At 43.6% G+C, this 22,153-nt stretch overlaps 1 protein-coding gene across 2 annotated transcripts in view; it reads left to right on the top strand.

Moving 5' to 3' along the window:
* KLHL5 (kelch like family member 5) overlaps window positions 1-22,153 on the top strand; it is a 1,925,884-nt gene that overhangs the window by 894,060 nt on the left and 1,009,671 nt on the right. For both annotated transcript variants that reach the window (XM_044062938.1, XM_044062939.1), the window contains exon 2: window positions 12,403-12,585. In XM_044062938.1, the coding sequence (XP_043918873.1) occupies window positions 12,403-12,585 (183 nt within the window). The remainder of the gene's footprint in view (window positions 1-12,402; window positions 12,586-22,153) is intronic.

The following is a 22,153-nucleotide window of genomic DNA, read 5'->3' as shown; positions in this document are numbered from 1 at the left end:
TGCCTGAGTGGGGTATTGTATCGAAGGCTTTTGCGCGGTCCGGGTAGGCTGTGTGGACCACCTTCCCCTCGTCAGTGGCCTTGGTGACTGTTTCAAAGAAATCGACCAGGATTAAGAGGCAGGATCTGCCCTTAAAGCCAAACTGGGTAGGATCCAGTGTCTGTAGGTCCCCAATATATTTATAAGGTCCATGATGATCCTTTCCATAGCTTTGCAGACCAAGCTAGTCAGGCTTATGGGGCGATAGTTTCCAGGATCCGTTGAGGCACCACCTTTGTGGAGAGGGACCACCATTGCTGTACGCCACTCTTTGGGTACATATCCTGTAGTAAGGCTGAGATTGAACAGTAGTTTTATGTGTGGGTTTAGCTCTTCTTGGATTTCATGTAGGACGCAGCCCGGGACACCGTCTGGTCCCATTGATGCTGTGTTTTTTGCTTTGGAGAGAGGGCGGCTCTTACCTGAGCATCTGAGATGTCAGGGGGGCAGCACTCTGCTGGGACAGATATTTGCCCTTTTGGTGGGGAGGGTGGGAGAAGTGCGCTGAACCTGTCAGCTAGGATGTTGGCAATGTCTGTGGGTTCAGTGTATTTTTTGTCATTTTGGACTAATTCTGAGCATATCTGGGAATTCCCACCCAGGTTCCTAACATAACTAAAGAAAGTCTTGTGATTATCCTTAGTGTCCTGTGCAATTTTTCTCTCAAAGCTGGCCTTAGACGATTTTATGAGTGCCCGTAGTTTTTTGCTAATACTGATCAGGGATGCCTTCCCTTTTTGGGATTTTGCTCTATCATGTAGTAGCTTCCTCCTTCTATTGTATAGTTTGTGTATGGCTGGGGTCCACCAGACAGGATGTCTGCCTTTGGAGGATTGGGTCTTGGTTTTATTTGGGATTGCATGATCCATGCATTCCTGAAGGTGGTCATAGAATGCGTTTATAAAGGATTCTGCGGTCTGGGCCGTATTTTCCACAGGCCCGGGGACTTTGAAGGATTCCACCTCGGTTTTGAGGAGTGTGAAATTTGCTTTAGAGAAGTTTTTCACTGTGGTTTTCTGGCAGGGGGTGGGGTCGGGATGTGAATATCCAGTGAGATTAGTTTATGGTCTGATCTTACCAGTGAGGGATACACTTCTGGTCTGGAGCATAGAGTCCCCATGTTGGTGATGATCAAGTCCAGTATGTTTTCCCCTCTTGCAGGAGTGGTAACAAGTTGTTCCATAGCATTTGAGTTTATAAATTCTAGGAACCTTTGGGCTAGGGTATTGGAGCTAGAGTAATGCTCCCAGTCTATGTTTGGGTAGTTGAAGTCGCCCAATATAATGGTGTTTGGAGAGACCTTCATGTTTTCCAGTGTTCTCAGGAAGGCCGAGTGGAGTTCCTGGGTTTGGGAAGGTGGTCTGTAGCAGGCTATAAACTGGAAGGCAGTTTTACCCACTGTTAGTTGCACATGGATAGTCTCTGCTGCTTCGTGCTGTGCCACCAGCCTGGAGGTGTGGGTATCTTTGACGAATATTGATACTCCCCCTCCTTTTGTCCAAGTTTTGGGGACAAAAAGCATGGTATGAGATATAACCTGGTAGTGCTGGGGTGCTCTCGGGAGCCTTGAACCGGGTTTCTGTTACTGCACAGATATCGATGTTCTCCATGCTAAGGAGAGTTTCGAGTGCGTGCATCTTGAGGTTTAGACTTCTGGCATTGAGTAGCATTACTCTTAGTTTCTTATCCCTTGTGATACCTATGGAGGTGGGTTTGTCTTTTGAGCCTTGCCTAAAAAAGGCACTATGGGGGTAACAAAAGCCTTTGCCAATATCCGAAAGCCCAGGGGTGACAGGTGCAAGCCGTCCCTAGTGAAGCATCGTGGCTTGTCGAGCATGTCATCCCAGGCTGACAGGCATTGGATCCCCTTTGAATGACACCAATACTTAAGCCAATTGTTGAAATTGATCATCTTGTCTTCATATTGTGGCATCATTCTTAGTGAGGGTAAGATGCTACTCAAGGTCAGGGTCATACCGGCCTGGGCTACATGCTCAGAGAGCTCCTCTATGTCTCTTTTCATGTAGTCCAGGGAGGTACGTCTCGGGTCATTCACACCCGCATGGACAATGACGGAGTCATATTTGTACTTGCCTTGGGTAACCTGAGTGCTTATGTTATGTGGCGGATCCTAGCGCCCGACAGGCAGCTCACCATGACCTTCTCCTCGTTCAGCCTGGTGAGCGGGACGTCATTGTTCCTGACGATAGAGTCACCAATTACAAGTGTATCAGGTGTGTTGTTTAGCCTTAAGGGCTGTGACTATTCGGCACACTGGCTTTGTGAGCTATGTGTTGCACGTGTTTTGTTTTGGGGTAGCGGTTGCTTGGGTGTCTGCTTTGGAGGTCTCTGCTGCTTAGGCAGATTTTTATTTAGAGCCTCCGAGTATGTTTTTGTGTGTTTATGTGTTTGATTTGCTGTCGTGGTAGGTCTATGTGAGACTGGAATTGTAGTGAGTGTGGTTTCCTTCTCCTACCTGGTTTCGCCAGTACTGAGTTGAGAGAGCTTAGCCTCCAGTATGGCTATATGGTTGCATTTGTAGTTATTGGCCGTTTGGGTGGTCTTCCATCTCTCTCAACTTTCTGATTTGAAGGCATGCATTTGCACTTGTTTCTGTCCAGTAACTCCTGGGCCCATCTCATTTGCTCACTCAAAAAAAAAAAACTGCTTTTACTGTATTTGTGTTTCTTCCTACCTTATTTTGCTTTTGCGTCATCTTAAAAGTACTCAATTGTATTTATTACTGCTTGGTGTAACTCATTCTAAGCCATCTCTCACATGTGTTGGAATTTGTTGGGAGGAGGAGAGGGTTGTCTGTGTACATGAGGCAGTTGTAACATTGCCTCAAGATTCCCAGATTCACCAGCTGGACCAGAGAGGAGATTGACAACTGATCTTTGGACATGCTAGAATAGTATTGGGAATTCCTTTATAATTGAAAAAAAAAGGGCCAGTGGGGAACGAGGTACTCAAGGAGAGTTTGTGAGGGTGTAGTGCTTTTAATATTTTAGTGCTGACTTATATAATTGCTTTAGTGAGCAAGTGCCAGGTAACTTAAATGCAAAAATGACAAACAGTAACTTTCTTTCAAGTGAAACAAGGAAATAAGTACAGTAAGCAATGCAGATATCACTAGGGATCCACAGAAGTGCTGAAAAGCCACGTTTTAGGTGGAATTAGCATTTCAGGGAAATAACAAGCAAGCAAACAAACAAGCAGCATACACATTAAGCTAGATTCAGCAGGCTTGGATCTAGTCTATGCTACAGCAAACAAGGTGTACCAATTTCAGTAAGAAACAGTTCAAATATGCAGGCACTATAAGCCTTTAACCAGAAATTCCCAGCTCAGAAGGGCAGAGTCCAGCCTCTCCTCCCACAAGAATGCAGACCACAAACCTTCTTAATGTAAAATAACTGGCCTGAAGCCCAAGTGCTTAAACCAGAACTAATGCACTTTTAGAATAACAGACACTGAGCCCTCAATCAGCACTTCACAACTTAGAAGGATGTAAGCTACCTGTCCTGCCACCACAGTGCAGGCCACAAACCTTCCTAATGTAAAACAACTGGTCTGAAGCCCAAGTGCTTAAACAAAAAGGCTTAGAATGAGTTACACCAAGCAGTAATAAATACAATTGAGTACTTTTAAGATGACGCAAAAGCAAAATAAGGTAGGAAGAAACACAAATACAGTAAAAGCAGTTTTTTTTTTTGAGTGAGCAAATGAGATGGGCCCAGGAGTTACTGGACAGAAACAAGTGCAAATGCATGCCTTCAAATCAGAAAGTTGAGAGAGATGGAAGACCACCCAAACGGCCAATAACTACAAATTCTGGGCCAGAACCACTCCTTATGTGGTAGACAGGTTACCTAGTGCTTACCACTCTGATAAGCTAGAAGGCTTCCCTCCAACACAGAAAGGCATGGGGGCTCAGAAGCTTACAAATAGTCCTGGATACAGCAAATCTGTATCTGGAACATTAATTACAGGAAAGGTAGGAAACAGGCTTACACTTTTTTTTTTTTTTCAGAAAAGAAGCAAAAACAGTAGTAAAAACAATTCACATGCAGTGCAAGCTGGCACACTTGAGCATGTAGCAATATTAGTCCACACACAGTTTGAAAAAAATGTAATTAAATTAAAAAGGATTAAAAGCAAGTGGAGAAAGGGTTTATTAGGTAGAATGCGGTAAAGAGATGGGACTGGGGGAGTGTCCTAGATCAAATCTACAGTGGGGCGGGCACTGCAAAAGCCACCAAATTTAAACTACTACCAGAACGGGGGCGGAGTTTCAACAGAGATGTGAGGAATCAGAGTGCAAATTATAAAACCCAAAAAATATATACTGATCTCTGTATATTTGCAGAACACGAAGACAACAGATATCTAAGCAACAATTTAACTCTGTAATACAGAATAATACAGAAAAATATACTCAGCTCTATATATTTGCAGATAGTCTTGTAAGGCTGTTCCACTTTATGTGCAGACTGCTGCTATTAACAGTTCAAATTAAGGGAACCTTGAGTTAACAGCACACAAGCAATAGAAACCACAATGGGGGGGGGGGGGTTTCAACAGAGATGTGAGGAATCAGAGTTCAAATTATAAAACCCAAAAAATATGTACTGATCTCTGTATATTTGCAGAACACTAAGACAACAGATATCTAAGCAACAATTTAGCTCTATAATACAGAATAATACAGAAAAATATACTCAGCTCTGTATATTTGCAGATAGTCTTGTAAGGCTGTTCCACTTTAAATGCAGACTGCTGCTATTAACAGTTCAAATTAAGGGAACCTTGAGTTAACAACACACAAGCAATAGAAACCACAATGGGGGGGGGGAAGTTTCAACAGAGATGTGAGGAATCAGAGTGCAAATTATAAAACCCAAAAAATATATACTGATCTCTGTATATTTGCAGAACACTAAGACAACAGATATCTAAGCAACAATTTAGCTCTATAGTACAGAATAATACAGAAAAATATACTCAGCTCTATATATTTGCAGATAGTCTTGTAAGGCTGTTCCACTTTAAATGCAGACTGCTGCTATTAACAGTTCAAATTAGATCTGTAGAAGTGAGTCCATTGTCTATACTGACCCATCCCTCTGTCTCTTTATTGGTGTTTTGATTCCTTTGTCTTTGGTTGTTCTTCAGCGCAGCTTCATCTGATCTGGAGAGGGGAGCTGCCACATTGCATTTGAGGGTGTGGTGGGAGGATTTAGTGCAGCAGCCTGAGAAAGTTTAGATTACTGGGTTGCCCTAGTTCCTGCTGTAGTAATTGTAGAACTTATGGAAGATGGACCCACTCCTGCAAAGCTGTTGATGTTAAGTTGTCAATCTCGCCTTCATTCTTGCTTGATGGGTTCGGAGCCGATCCCTCGGCTCCGACTCGGCACTTGCTAAGCTCGAGAGTCACTTTTACCAGCTCGAGACAGCCCCATATCCCTTGATGCAAGGCGGTAAGTACCCAGATCTCGTTTGCTGCTTCGCTTAGGAGGTCTTCTTTTTACCAGCTCCTGGTAAGTTGTTCACTTTTGTGATATTTAAGCCCCTTTTTAGTCAAAAACCTTTTATTGATAGTTTTTAAGTTTAATTTGTACCCTTTCTGACAGAAATTCCCTGTCTCCTTTAATTTTTTGTTAGTCAATCTTTTCCCTATCCCATCCCCCCCCTGTTAGGGTGTGTGTGTTGGTTTATAGAATACCCTTTGGTATTTTATTTAACTTATTTTTGACTGGTGTGTGTGTGTGTGTTTTTTCGGCACCATGTCAAAGGAGAGGGTCTCAGGTTTTAAGAAGTGTGACTCGTGCTGTCAGAAGATGTTTCTGACAGACGGTCACACTTCTTGCCTGTATTGTCTGGGCCCTCTTCACCTGCAGGACTCCTGTGCTATTTGTCACTCCTTCAGCCAGAGAGTCCTGCAGGAGAGACGGAACAAACTGATTCTTAGGGGCCTTCTTAAGCCGGAGGGCTCTCCGGCTAAGTCGGCTCCACCAAAATCAGTAAAACCTTCCAAGGCCCAGGCTTCTGTATCTAAGCCTGCGGCCTCGGCTCCGACTCGTACTGAGTCGAGATCGGCTCCGGCTGGAGCCGATTCTAGCTTGACAAAGCCTTCGGCACAGATGGCTATCGGTGCCGAATCTGTATTGACCACTTCGATGTCGGCTCCGATCGGCTCCGACACCCATGTGGCACAGGCATCGGTGTCGGCTCCGATCGGCTCCGACACGGCTGGAGCCGATACATCGAGGCTTCCTGTCGGCTCCGAGAGATCGGCTCCAACAGGATCTATTGTATCGGCTCCGATGGCTCATTCCAGGAAGAGGTCGAGGTCTCCTTCCTTGGAGCCGATACTTTCGGCTCCGGCTTCACCTCTTCTGTCGGAACGGAGCCATCGGAGCCGGTCTTCAAGGTCATCCAGGTTGTCAGATCATGACCTAGAGAGAGTGGTCAGTAGATTACTCAAGTCACAGGTACTGGCCCAAATGTTACACAGTCCGTCTCAACAGACGACTGTTGGTCCACACCCCGTTACAGTTCCTCCTTCAACTCTACCCCAGAGCTTGGAGTTGGAGTCTTCGGGAATGGTTACTGCTACGGCTGGAGGACGGATACCCCCTTCTGTTCCTTCAGCCTCTACTCTTATCTCCTCTTCGAGACCTTCCTTAGAGGGATTTGGTGGTCAGGCTTCCATGGTCTCCTCCAAGGGGGTGAGTGGCATCGGACCCTTGTCCGAGCCCGCTCTTCCCCTTGGAGCCTCGGCCTTGGTGAGCTCGGCTCCGACATCTGCCTCGGAGACTTCCCTTTCGGTGGCCCCTGGAGTTCCTAGCTCTTCGGAGCGGGTTCTCTCGGACCTGCCTGGGAGGGGAGCATTCGAGGTGATGAAGAGTGTACTGGCCACTGGTATCAGTCAGCAGTCTGTTCCCGTAGCTCCTCCCTCTATAGTACCTGTTGACATCTCTGCCACTTCTCTTGCTACAGGACCCAGAGATCCTCTGCCTCAGGTTTCCCCATTGGGAATTTCCGCCTCTTCCGAGGATTCTCCTGATGTTTCGGGAGATCCTCCTAGGAAGAGGACTTGTAAGAGGAAGCATGTAGACTCCCCCGAGTCTGTCACTCGGATACTGACTTTGGTGAGTCAGAGGGATCCCTAGATCCCCTCTGAGGATGTCTCCTTCTCAGACATCCTAGAACTTCTGAAACAGAGGGAAACTGGCCCACCAACAATCCCTCTGAGGATGAGTCAGTATACCTAGAGGCGTTTGGATCTCGGCCCTCCACCTCCTGGGTATCTCCGCCTTCGACCCCTTATGCAGGTGATTGCACGAGGCGTGGGCAGCTCCTGACTCTGTAGAGCCAGTCCCTAGGAGGCCTTCAAAATTTATCACTGCCCCGGCGACAAACAATTCCTTACTAAGGGTGTCCCGCTGATGCCATGGTGGTGGCTGCGGCCACCAAAAGGAACTTGCAGATCCTTCCCTGCCCGTCCATCCCCCTAATAAGGACTCTAGGACCATCGATACGTATGCTAAGCGGATGTTTTCCTCAGCGACCTTTGCTATGCGTTAAGCTGAATTACCTATGTCACTTCACCAGACTCCAAAGGGATATCCTGAAGGAGCTTCGAGAAGTAGTTCAGGATCCTACAGCTGCAGGGGCTCAAGAAAAAATTGCTTCTCAGCTAGGAACCCTCAATTCCATTGCAAACTCCTCCATGCGGCTAATATCTTATGCTGCGGATGGAGCGAGTAGAGCCGCAGGCACAGGTGTGGCTCTTAGACGCCAAGCCTGGATGCGGCTATGTGATTTTGCGGATCCCTTTAAGGCGTCCTTCACAAATTCTCCCTTTGATGGGTCAGCTTTGTTTGGCCCTCAGGTGAAGGAAACCTTGACCAGGTGCGAGCAGGACGGCAAGACTCTTTCTGCTGTTGGAGTCCGTTTTCCACCCCTTCTAGGCCTTATCCCAAAGGACAGAAGGGTGGGAAGATGTGGTTCCGTAAATCCCAAGGAGTCACGCCGGATTCACGTGGTCAGTTTACCCCTAGAGGCAGAGGGGGTAACAATAACAGACGCTCTAGAGGCAGAGGGGTCCGAAGAACCAGGGAAACAGGGAGCCTCTCTCTGACAAGCCCTTTCAGCATCCCTGAGGTGTTGCCCGGCTGTCCCTCCTTGGAGGCAGTCGGGGGAAGATTATCACTGTACCCAGAAGCCTGGCATTCCCTCACTCAAGACAGATGGGTACAGTCGATCATATCCAAGGGTTACATAATTCCTTTCGAGGAAAGTCCTTTCCCCTCAAATTCCCTTCCAGATGTACCACCCGGTCTAAGGGACATTGCAGAGTTAGAAATCGCAAAACTACTGCAAAAAAGAGCCATTCAGCCAGTTACAATAGACCATTCAGAGCCGGAATCTACTCAAGGTTCTTTTGGTCCCCAAAAGACGGGAGACTGGAGACCAATATTGGATCTCAGCAGACTCAACAAGTCTGTCAGGAAGACAAGATTCGAATGGTCACTCTTCAGTCAATTCTGCCCTTCTTACAGAAGGACAACTGGATGTGCTCAATAGATCTTCAGGATGCATACTATCACATCAAAATTCACAGACGCTCCAGGAGATTTCTCCGCTTCGGCTGGGGTCCAGTCATTTCCAGTTCAGAGCCCTGCCCTTTGGTCTCACTACAGCCCCCAGAGTGTTCACCAAATGCATGGCAGTGGTCACGGCTCACCTGAGACGTCAAGGATTCCAGGTGTTTCCGTATCTCGACGACTGGCTCCTGTCAGCCACCACCAGGCATCAGCTTATACAAGCCAGGGATTACACAATAGACCTTCGTTCTCATTTGGGCATCTCAATCAACTTCGAAAAGTCATCCTTATCGCCCTGCCAGTCTATTACCTTCATAGGCGCAAACTTAAACACTGTTCGGATGTCAGCTACCCTTACAGAACAAAGAGTTTCAGACATTCAGACTCATGTCAGGATCATTCTGGCCAGCAAGAAAATACAGGCCAGGTATTAGGTCTCATGGCTGCGGCCATTACTCTTCTTCCCCTGGCTCGATTCTACATGCGCCTTCTTCAGTGGATGCTGTTCACACAGTGGTCATACCAGCAACTTCCAATGCGTCACCAGATTCTGGTGACACAGACATGCAAAGAGCATCTTGCTTGGTGGATCACATCGTCTCAGGTTCACCAAGGCAGGTGCTTTGTACCTCCGTCCCCGATAGCCACTGTCACCACGGATGCCTCCCTGATCGGGTGGGGGGGGTCATTATCAGGGCAGGATGGTTCATGGGACGTGGCAACCGTTCGAGTACCATCTGCACATAAATGTCCTGGAGATGAGAGCAGTGCTTTTAACGTTGCAAGCCCTCAACGACTTTCTTCCCGTAGGGACAATTGCAGTCCACACAGACAACATGTCTGTAGTTTGGTATATCAACAAACAGGGCGGAACCAAGTCCTACCCCTTGTGTCGAGAAGCGCTCAGACTTTGGCAATGGGCGATCTCCTCTCATCGGTTTCTGGTAGCAACGCATATCCCTGGAAAAACCAACATTATAGCGGACAGATTGAGCAGAGCTATCCTCATGCCTCACGAGTGGTCTCTCAAGCAATCTATAGCGGAAGAAATTTTTCTGGAATGGGGTCGTCCATGTTGCGATCTTTTTGCTACTCCCCAAAACAGCAAATGTCCAGACTTCTTCAGCCTCTTCCCTCTATCAGGCCATCCCCCCAGAGACGCTCTGACCCAGGATTGGCCCCAGGGACTTCTTTATGCCTTCCCTCCATTTCCTCTGATCCCTCAGGTGATCCAGAAAGCTACCGTTTTGAGAGCCAAATTGATTCTCATTGCCCCTTACTGGCCTCGACAAGTTTGGTTCCCGTTCCTCCATCGTCACCTTTTGGTGCAGCCGTGGCATCTGGACCCAGTGCCAGATCTTCTGATTCACCAATCCGGTCAGCTGCACCGGTCAATCCCTTCTCTCAACCTCACAGCATGGTTGCTCCACTTCCTTCCTTAGCCAGGCTTCCTTTGATCTCTAACCCAGTTAGAGACATCATAGTAGCTTCACTAAAATCCTCTACCAGGAGGATTTACACAAGCAAATGGAACGTTTCTCTTATTGGGCTAAGGCCCAAAATATTGATCCTTTTACTGCCCCTGTTCAGGCAGTTCTGGACTTCTTAGCAGAGATTTTTCATGCAGGCTCCTCTTCTTCCACAGTCAGAGTTCAATTGGCTGCTATTTCCAACTTTCATGTCGGGATAGCAGATCATAATATTATGTCCCATAGGCTCTGCAGGGCCTTCTTGAAAGGAATTTTCCTGCTAAAACCTCCAATCAGGAATCCTCCTCCTCAGTGGGATCTAAATTTAGTGCTGACATCCTTGATTCTTCCCCTTGAGCCAGCTGTTTCTTGTTCCCTGAAATATCTTTCTTGGAAAACGTTATTTCTAGTGGCTATTACATCTGCCAGGAGGGTGTCTGAACTTCATGCTCTTTCGGTTCGACCCCTATTTGGTTTTCACAAAGACAGAGTATCTTTGAGAACTAACCCAACCTTTTTACCTAAGGTCGCTTCAAAGAATAATTTGAATCAATCCATTGATCTCCGGTATTTTTCCTAACTATTTAGACAGAGCTGAACAAAAGCTACATTATCTTGATGTCCATCGTCAACTTAGATATTATTTGGACAGAACAAAAATTTAGAAAATCTGATCAACTTTTGTTTCCTATGCGGATAATAAAAAGGCCTTCCTGTTTCTAAAGTGACTTTGTCCAGATGGCTTTCTTGGTCATCACTGAAATTCATACTCAGGGAAAACAGCTGTGCTCAAAACCTAAAGCACATTCAACTAGGAGTTTAGCTACTTCTACAGCTTTTCAAGCTAGACTTCCTTTGGACACTATTTGTGCAGTGGCCACTTGGGCTACTCCTCACACTTTTGTTTCCCATTACAAATTGGACTTGGCCTCCAGGGACAGAGCCAGTTTTGGCTCTACAGTCCTCAAGAGTTTGTTCCATTGAGCCACCCAGGATAGAGGTGCTAGGGACGCGGTCCCATCAAGCAAGAATGAAGGCGAGATTGACAACTTAACATTAAGAAGTTATGTACCTACCATAACGTTCCATGTTAGTTGTCTTCTCGCCTTCTTTCTTGACCCTCCCTCCTTCCCCCTGGCCTGGACAGACCTTGTATAAGAAACTATTATGCTAAAGACCATTCAGACCTGGTCCTTTTTCCATCTGTAAGTTTCTTCTTCCTTTGGGAAGTATTTCATGCTTGGTGTTATTGCCCTTTGTCAACAAACGAGATCTGGGTACTTACCGCCTTGCATCATGGGATATGGGGCTGCCTCGAGCTGGTAAAAGTGACTCTCGAGCTTAGCAAGTGCCGAGTCGGAGCCGAGGGATCGGCTCCGAACCCATCAAGCAAGAAAGAAGGCGAGAGAAGACAACTAACATGGAACGTTATGGTAGGTACATAACTTCTTATTATGCTAAGTACATAATTTTCCCCCACACTGTAGAGGCAAGCTGACAGGTGAATTGGCAGTCTTCTGAACTGTCCATGGGGTGTGTGTGTGTTTGTGTTTGTACCTGTACTGATATGCCAGCTTGGACTGGTTTTGACCCGTTGCTTGCTGGGAAAGGCACTGCCCCCCCCCCCCCCCCACCTTAAAAAGAAACGTGATTATCAGAATAGAAGTGAATTATTATTAAGAATGTTTGTTACAAATAGCTTGGGTCCTTTTGGCTCTAAAATTGAAATATGACTTCACAGCTACATTTCAGCAGAAAACTATTAGGGTTGAATTCCAGTAATAAAATACAGAGTAAAAGCAGAGGTATCACATCATTTGTGTACTGATAGAAGAGTTCCAAGACACAGCACACAACATTTGGATAAGCAATAGTCAAAACAGTCTGATCTTTTAGTCATGCTGTAAGAAGAAATGTTACCCTAAGTGAATATCTGTCAGTGTTTGTTAAAACTAGTCTTTAACCCATTTGCTGTTGCTGCTACAGATCTTAAATGCTTAACATTGTATGTTGTGTAGTTTGTTACTTCTGTGCAGAAAAGGTATATCATGACATCATGCTATATTACATTGTAACTGTCCTTGAAAAAGTAAAGATAAAAAGACTCTAAGTGTCAAAAAAGAGACTGTGTATCAAAAAGTAAATGTAGTAAGTATATTTGTTTTCAGTGATAGCTTCTAATTTTTATGCATACGTTTGCTAATTTGATAATTTAAGCATTTGCTACATTTGAATAAGCCCTTTCTAGTGGATTTATGATGTGTGCAAATTTGCATCTGTAGAACCTCCAACAGCAGTCAAACGTTGTCTTCATGCCACACTATGGAACCCAGCTCCCCGGATGAATTCTTTCAGGCTTTGAACCATGCAGAACTTACTTTTAAGAAAATGGAAAACTACCTGAGACACAAGCAACTGTGTGATGTGGTTCTTGTAGCTGGTGCTCGAAGGATTCCTGCTCACAGGTAGGAAACTGTGTATATTTATCATATCTGTTTCTGTTTATCTGAGTGTGCTTTATTTACATTTTCAGTAAAAGGAGATATTCTACATTAGTAATTTGCTAGGTAAGATTTGTTGTTTAAGCAGTAATACATAACACTGGTGGGCCTGCCAGAAAGGGATGTGTGTGTGTGTGTGTGTGTGTGTGTGTGTGTGTGGGGGCAGAAGGGGGATCCCGCTATGACTCACTTCTGACATGGATTTCCATTAAAGTATTTCCATTATAGGTTCTTTAGTGCACTAATAGTATACTTGTTATGTCTGACCAATTTATATTTTAAAGAAATATGTGACATTTCCTCTTTGTTGTTGATATGCAGTCATTCATTTAAATATTTTTCATTGATTCTGAGGTAGCATTTCAAGATTGCCAAGGTGCGGGATGGTTAAGCTATACAGTTAAGGAAAAATGTTTATCGGTAAGTGGGAGGAGGTTGCAGAGAAGCTCTGTCATATTTGTGATTGATTTACAGTTGTTTGGCTGTATTAAGAGACAGGAAACTTTGGATCTATGCAGAAAGGACCAACATGGTTGCATAGCTGTAACTAATGCAAGCTGGTGTTTTTAATTTTGTTGTAGGTTCAAATAAAAGAGCTATATATGCATCTGAAATAAATGTTTTTTTTAATTTCGGATGCATATGTATCCTCATTATGTGAAACTAGACTCACATTAATTAACACTAGATGACAGGCTAGGCCTTTCTGAAAACCACCTTGGTTTAGTGTTACATCTGGTGACTGGTCACAGTTCTATTTTTGGTTGCTTGGATTTACAGCTTAAAGTACTTTTGTATTTCAGATTTTGGAATGTTGCATTCATAGTGTTGACTTGGTATTGTAATACTGTATTTATGTTGCTTTTTGATGTGGGAGACTTTGGTTTATTTTCATCAGCCACTCCAGTTTGAGTCAGTGTTTTGGTATGAGAAATAGAAACAATATACAACGAAGAGTCTATAGTAGTGGGATTTGGGCACACCTGGCCATATTTATGAGATTGAAGTCCTCATACCAGGTACAACCAAGTCTATTTATGACACATTTATCTACGATGCGTTATTTTAAACATTTAAATAAAAAGTTGGAGTACTTTTGATATGCACAGAACCTTTTAAATGAATATGCGGGATTAGACAGCATTTACAATGTTTATGCATTTTTTTCATTTTTATTTTATTTTAGGTGGCTGGTACAAACACTCTTTTCCGCCATGACCTGGACCAAGCATGGCAACAGTAAGAAAGAAAAATAATTAGTCAGCAGTTTGCATAAGGAAAAATTTGAATATTTTGCAGTCTGCATTAGGCTATCACTGGAGATGGACACTTCAGATAGATCTGTTCACCTTGATTCAGAGCAAACAACTAGCACAATTCTGCTCCAGGACTCAATTGCAAACAGGCCAGGAAAACAGATGACTTTTCATTACCTTGGACAGAAATATTTTTGTAAATCTTTCCACACTTTCATCTGATTTCCAAGGTTGTTTTGAAGAGTAAGAATAACTTTTCAAAGATCATTGTGGTGAGTCCCTTCTGGCTCAGGCAGGCAACAGTTGCTGTCCATTCTTTTGGAAATGGCCAAGGGCAGTTACCACAAGTTTCCTCATAGTCTGGACCTATTCACACAAGACAGGGGTTGTCTGATGCACTCTTACATGAAACATCTTCAACTTGACTGCCTGATGTACTCAGTACATACTTTTACAAAGCACTACAAACTAGCACTCTTACTTGAAACGACTTCAACTTGACTGCCTGATGTACTCTGTATATACTTTTTACAAAGCACTACAAACTAGTCCATTTTCCAAGTCTAGAAGAGTCTTTGCTAGAAGGATTCTCCATTGCTCCTGGACCCTCATTCTTTCTCCTCCAGCTCTTTCTAAGCTTTAGTATTCTGCCAATGTAGATTAGGCTACTGCAGCAGTAATCTAATGATCAGCATATGACAGTTGTGTAAGCAAACTTACCATTATAGTAGATCACTGTTATAGTAGCTGCTCCCTCCCCTCCATCCTGTTTATTTTTGTATGACATTATTTGCCAAGGTGAGGACATTCATTTTTAAGTGTCTAGCATTGACCTGCTTCAGGCTTTAGCCTCAATTTTTCAGTTGTCATGAAAGCTCTGAAGGGCTTGGCACTCAGTCTGCTGGTTTTTCTCCCTGATGTGCTCAAGTTTCCAGTGGTATGGGTACATGAAAGGTGCCTTTAGGCTTTCAAAGCTGTCTGTCTGTTATATCCTAGGCAGGATATAACCCATATATAGCTTAGGCTACTGCAGCAGTGATATATTTCAGCATCTACTGCTATGATAAGTTGAATTTACCCAACTGTAGTTTGATTTCTTTTTACTTTAAATAGTTTATAAGAATACACTTCTTATACTGGAAAATAATAAAAATGTCCATTCTGTTTGGTATAGTGACTGGCATCGACCAGTCATGCCAGGGTTTGTTTTGTGACTACTCATACAATTCCACTTTTCTTGATCTGGAGTGGAAGTTTGTTGCAGAGAAGAGGTAGTCATTGTTTGACAAATCTGTCTCTCCACCATGATTTTTTTTTTCTGTTGAAGCAGGTTCAGATCTCTGGTCCTAATGTGTTCACTGGACTGATTTGTGGAGATATGACATCTTGGACTGTTTGATCATGAGTGGCCGGAAAAGCAATGTACAGGTTGTCCCTAAAGAGTCTATAGGACACTGAATGGAATGACAGAGCCTCCAGCCTCTGCCAGTACCTTAGGTCCTTTATGCCTGTGATCTTTTTTTGTTAAGAACCACTGGGGTCTTTCCAACTGCCTAATATATCTGGTAAGATACATCCCTAAAATGACAATGCCTTCTGTGATGGGCCTCATCAGTGAGGAATGTAAATGGGCAAAGATGACTTTGGATCTGGAAGAGATGATCTATGTAATCAGTTGTGCCAGATGGAAGGATTTTGTAACCCGTGTTGCAGCATGATAATCAGAAGGGAGAGAATTATCTACTCATATTCTCTGGTTTCTCACAACATGTGGGTTCTGTCGATTAGCCAATTTGCTGTCTACCTAACTACATAGGGATCAGTTTGGTGCACATTAAGCACGTTAATTATCTTAGTGTGTATTCATATAGGGATCCGTTTGGAGCACATTAAACATATTAATTATCTTAGTGTGTGCTTGTATAGGGATCAGTTTTGTGCACATTAAGCACGTTAATTATCTTAGTGTGTATTCATACAGGGATCCGTTTGGAGCACATTAAGCATATTAATTATCTTAGTGTGTGCTTGTATAGGGATCAGTTTGGTGCACATTAAGCACGTTAATTATCTTAGTGTGTATTCATACAGGGATCCGTTTGGAGCACATTAAGCATATTAATTATCTTAGTGTGTGCTTGTATAGGGATCAGTTTGGTGCACATTAAGCACGTTAATTATCTTAGTGTGTATTCATACAGGGATCCGTTTGGAGCACATTAAGCATATTAATTATCTTAGTGTGTGCTTGTATAGGGATCAGTTTGGTGCACATTAAGCACGTTAATTATCTTAGTGTGTATTCATACAGGGATCCGTTTGGAGCACATTAAGCATATTAATTATCTTAGTGTGTGCTTGTATAGGGATCAGTTTGGTGCACATTAAGCACGTTAATTATCTTAGTGTGTATTCATATAGGGATCCGTTTGGAGCACATTAAGCATAATAATTATCTTAGTGTGTGCTTGTATAGGGATCAGTTTGGTGCACATTAAGCACATTAATTATCTTAGTGTGTATTCATATAGGGATCTGTTTGGAGCACATTAAGCATATTAATTATCTTAGTGTGTGCTTGTATAGGGATCAGTTTGGAGCACATTAAGCACATTAATTATCTTAGTGTGCGCTGTGCTATCAAATACCTTGGCAAGGTTAAGGTATGCTGTATTGATAGAATGACTACTGTCAATGGCTTGTGTTACTCTCTCAAAGAAGTTTACTAGATTCATTAGACAGGATCTAAAAGCCAAACTGGCTGGAAATAGTATCTTAAGCTGTGATATTAAAAGTCGTGTCTCAGGTCCGTTATAACACACTCCATAACCTTGCAGTTGAGACTTATCAGGCTAATGGGTCTATAGTTTCTGGGGTTTGTGGTGTAGCTGTCTTTGTGAAGAGGCATCACAGCTGCTGCTCGCCATATCTCTGGGACAAAACCAGTGGCTGAGCTCAGGCTGAATAGCTGTAACAGTGGATCCACCTGCGCATTTTTTAGTGTGATTCAGAAGGCAGTTGGGTATGTAATCAGGTCCCATGAAGGATGTAGTTTTGGGTTTGAATGTACCTTTAGCAACCATTGTTTTGTGATGATAGGAGGTTTGAGATCCTTTGAAATATGGGTTTTGTATAGATGGCTCGGGAGAAATTTGCACTGAATTTGTTAGCTAATCTATTTGTGATATCTACTGTGTCTGAGTAAATGGTGCCATTTTGAATAAGTATGGAGCGATGTTTGGTGTTTCTTTATTTCCTAATGTAAGTAAAGAAGGAGTTATAATTATCTTTAGCTTCTGATTCTAATCTAAATTCATGGGATGCCTTCATTTCTTTTTTATTTTTCAGTAGCTTTGATAATTTTTTTTTTTTATGTTGACCTTGACTTGTTTATGGGTCTTTAGTTTTGCAGCATATTCTAAGAAGATTTTTCTTTTATTGTATTTTTTATTTATGCATGTGGGCCACTAGGCTGGTTGCTCTTGAATATCTCATTTTGTTTGGTTCTTTTCTTTTATTGTATTGTTTATTTATGCATGTGGACCACTAGGCTGGTTGCTCTTGAATATCTCATTTTGTTTGGTTCTGTTAGCCATCTGTCAGGTTTATTACACTTACCTAGTTGAGCATAGAATTTGTCTGCTTAACTACCAGCTGTGTTAACATTTTGGGAGTTAGGTATACTTGAATTTTGAGACTTAATCGCAGAATCTCAGGAGGTTAATATGTTGAAGTCTTTGAGTACTGTTTTGTTTACAACTGATGGTTTGAGGATTTTGAAGGAGAAGGGGGTACCATTTTATTGTCAGGATTAACTGGGGAAGGGCATACCAGTGGGATAGTGCATGTAGATGCTATATTTCTAACTGACAGATCAGTAATGTTTTGTCCTCTAGTGGGTCTTTGACTATTTGGCCCATTAGCCTACGACTAATCTATCTATGTAGCTTTTGTTTATGAAATCAAGGAATTTCTGGCCATAACCTGCATTTGAGGTGTAGTTTTCCCAGTTTATTGAAAGGTAGTTAAAGTCTTCCTGGATGATGGCATTCCTGTGTATGTGAAGTTCATCCTGTAAATTTAGGAATTAAATGTGGTTTCCAGGGGTGCATTGAGGGGGTCCTTTAAGATGCTATGATCTGATAGTTGGTTTTATTTCATGTGATTTTGTATCTCAGTAAATTTGGTCTGTGGGTCACTATGAATCTGCTTCAGGGTAATGTGGTCCTTATCGAAAATAGATATTCCACTGCAGCTTCCATCAGGTCTACGTGTGTGATAGGTGCAACACCTGGTATAGATGGTGTGCTTTCTGTACTTCTAAACCAAGTTTCTGTAATAATGCGCACATGAATGTGCTCCAAATGCAGGAGGGCCTCAAGGTCAAGAAATTTGTTAGACTCCCAGCATTGAGCAGCACTACCTTGATATTGGCAGGCTCTTGTTTTGTTGTTTTCTTTTTAGGTTGAGTGATCTTTTAGCTGGTGCATACCTAAAAAAGGCACTGTGGAGGTAGCAAGGATTTTGGCCAGTATACAGAAGCCAAAGCAAGCAAGGCTGTGCAACAACTCATTCCAAGCTAACACCTACTGTATCCCCTTGAATGACACTGTTTAGTCAGCCAGTTGTTGAAACCAAGCATTTTTTTCTTTGCACCTCTGCATCATTCTTGGAGAAGGAAAGATTTCACTTAATACCAGGGTCTGTGCTGTATTTGGGACATACATGGAGAGCTGAGAAATGTCTACCATGTTGTAGTCATATTTGTTCGGCTTGAAAGCTCCTGCAACATCAAAGACTTTTGCACCTGAAAGACAGCTCACCATCACCCTACTTTTCTTGCCTTGTGAGAATAGAGACTGTGTCCTTGACTATAGTCATCCATTAATAGTATCTTTGCATTAGAAAAGGGTTTTTGAGTACTGGGTTTGGGGGCAGGGTAGCTCTGGTGAATCTCTGCCACTTTCCACTTTACAAAAAAAAAAAAAAGATTTTCTAAGCTTGTTTCCTGCCTTTCCTGAAAGTCATCTAGTCCAGATACAGATTTGCTGTATCCAGGACTGTTTGTAAGCTTCTGAGTCCCCAAGCCTTTCTGTGTTGGAGGGAAGCCTTCTAGCTTAATCTTATTAGAACTAGCCAGTTTTCTAGTTTTAGCACTCAAATCTGTTTCTTTGAGCTCAGCACTTGTTCAGAACTCATTGTAAGCACTAAATAAGCTACAAGTTACTACAGCACTCAACTTCCTCACTTGTCAAGAGGAAAACAGTTTTTAGTACTTAATAAATAAGCACCTATCCAGGCATGTCTAATGGTCATCTCTTTTCTCCTGTCTACCTGATGAATCTGGGCATCTTGGGGCAATGCAGCAATTACCTCATGTACACAGACAACCCTCTCCTCCTACCATCCAACACTACAACCTGTGAGAGATGCACTTATATAGCCAAACTGGAATAAAAGCTCTCTTCACCCAAGACTGGACTAGACAGTCAAGAGGAGAAGGTAAACATTTGCACTACACCACACTCATCACATAGTCCCTCAAAACCTACACCACCAAAACACACACATAGAAACACAAAACACACACCTACATTCGCAGAGGCTCTCAATTAAAATCTACCCAAGCAATAGGGACCCCCAAAGTAGAAACACAAGCAAATTCCAACCCCCAAAACAACCCAAATGACCCATAGCCCACAAACTCAGTGTGCCACTCGACCACAGCCCATAAGGCATAACAATGTACCCAACACTCTAGTCATACGTGACTCTAGTCAGTCACATTGATGTTCCACTCACCAGGCTAAACAAGGAGAAAGTTACTGTCAGCTTCCTGTCAGGTGCCAGGATGCGTCACATAACGCACGCACTCAGGTCACTCCACAACAAGTACAAATATGACTCTGTCATTGTCCATGTTGGTGTGAATGACCTGAGATGTACCTCCCTGGATATATGAAAAGAGACATGGAGGAGCTCTCCGATCTTGTAGTCCAGGCAGTTATGACCCTAGCCCTGAGTAGCATCCTGCCATCTCCCAGAATGATACCACAGTACAACGACAAAATGACTGACTTCAACAATTGGCTAAGCTTCTGGTGTCATTCTAAGGGGATCCAGTATCTGTCTGCCTGGGATGACATGATCGACAAACCACAATGCTTTGATAGAGATGGCCTGCACCTGTCGCCCTTGGGATTCTGGATACTGGCTAAGGCTCTTGCCAACCCATAGTGCCTTTTTTAGGCAAGGTTCAAATGACAAATTCACCACCGTAACAGGTGCAAGCAAGCAAAATCTGAGGGTAATGCTACTTAATGCTAGAAGTCTAAACCTCAAAATGCACTCACTCGAGGCACTCCTTAAAATGGAGAACATCGAGATCTGTGCAGTGACAGAGACCTGGTTCAAGGCTCCAGAGAGCACCCCTGCATTACCAGACTATAATTCAAACCACACCTTTCGGCCACCTAACCTGGACCAAAACACTAAAGGTGGAGGCGTGTCCATATTCATTAAGGATATCCACGCCTCCAGGCTAGTTGCTCAGCATACTGCATCCGAGATTATCCAAGTGCAACTAACTCTGGGCAAGACCGCAATCCAAATTGTAGCTTGCTACAGATCCCCCACCATGCCCCAGGATTCCCACTCCTCATTTCTTGATACACTGGAAAATATTAGGGTACAATCTAACACCCTAATAATGGGCTATTTCAACTACCCCACCATTAACTGGGAAAACTACTTATGTACCAACTCTTGTGCTCAACGTTTACTGGAATTCATAAATTCCAACGCCTTGGATCAACTTATCCATACCCCCACCAGGGGCAGCAGTATCCTAGACCTGGTCATTACCAGCATGGACAACCAGTGTTCCACACCAGAGGTCAGTTCCTCATTGGTCAGATCCGACCACAAGTTAATCACCCTAGACGTTCACATCCCACCCCCACCCCCCGATTAGGGAAACCACTGTAAAAAAAAGTTTCCAAAGCCAACTTCACGCTTCTTAAGGCAGAAGTGGCAAACTTCACGACACCCATTTTGACGGACAATAGAGGTACAACTGCTGAATCCTATACAAATGCACTTTATAAGCACCTACACAAGTGCATAGATCATGCAATCCCTAACAGAACCAAGATGCTATCCCCCCAAAAAAGGAAGCCAATCTGGTGGTCCCCTGCCATAAACAAACTCTACAACAGATGAAAGAAACAGTTGCAAAAAAAGAGTAAAATCCTATGATTGGAGGAACTCAGTAAGATGCTGAGATCCCTCATAAAATCCTCCAAAGCTAGTTACGAAAACAAAATTGCCACTGATTCTAAAGACAACCCCAAAGCATTCTATAGCTATGTCAAGAATCTCAATGGCAACACTCAGATCTGCTCTGTGTCACAGCACAATGGCACTAAATATACAGAACCAACTGATATTGCCAACATCCTGGCAGATAGGTTCAGTGCTAACTTTACCCCTGTCTGTACCGGAAGAATGCAGAGTTCCTGTAATCACGGCTGCACAGGTAAAAAATACACTCTCCAAAGCCAAGAACACAGCATCCATGGGACCTGACAACATCCCAGGCTGCGTTCTGCATGAACTACAGAATGAACTGGCACCCCCACCTAGCTACCATGTTCAGTCATAGCCTCACCTCAGGCTTTGTGCCGACTGAGTGGTGCACAGCAATGGTTATCCCACTCCACAAAGGGGGAGCCACCACGGACCCTGGGAACTACCGCCTCATCAGCCTGATGACCCTGGTCTGCAAGGCTATGGAATGTATCATCATGGAACTTGTAAACAATGACATTGGTAATCTCCAAACTCTGGACCCTATCCAGTTCGGGTTTGTAAAAGGCAGGTCATGTCTCCTAAACCTGATAGACTTCTTTGAAGCGGTCACCAAAGCCGTAGATGAGGGTAAGGTGGTTCACACAGCCTATCTAGATCTCGCCAAGGCTTTCGACACCATCCCCCACTCTGGAATTATAGATAAACTCACTAAACTAGGTATAAATCCCTATATCACAAGATGGGTTGCCAACTGGCTCACTGTCAGAACCCACACTGTGAAAGTAGCAGACTCTAAATCCAGCTTCAGACCAGTGACAAGTGGAGTACCACAGGGTTCATTCCTGGGTCCTCTCCTTTTTGGTATCTACTTCTCTGAAGTACAGGCTAACACAGAAGGTCTTTGGCTAACAAAGTTTGCAGATGACTGCAAACTAGGAGCCATAATCAAAACTCCTTACGATGTG

Source organism: Protopterus annectens, chromosome 2.part1, assembly GCF_019279795.1.
Source record: "Protopterus annectens isolate FY-2018-M chromosome 2.part1, PAN1.0, whole genome shotgun sequence".
Taxonomy (NCBI): Eukaryota; Metazoa; Chordata; order Ceratodontiformes; family Protopteridae; genus Protopterus; species Protopterus annectens.
This window is presented reverse-complemented; position numbering and strand designations above follow the sequence as displayed.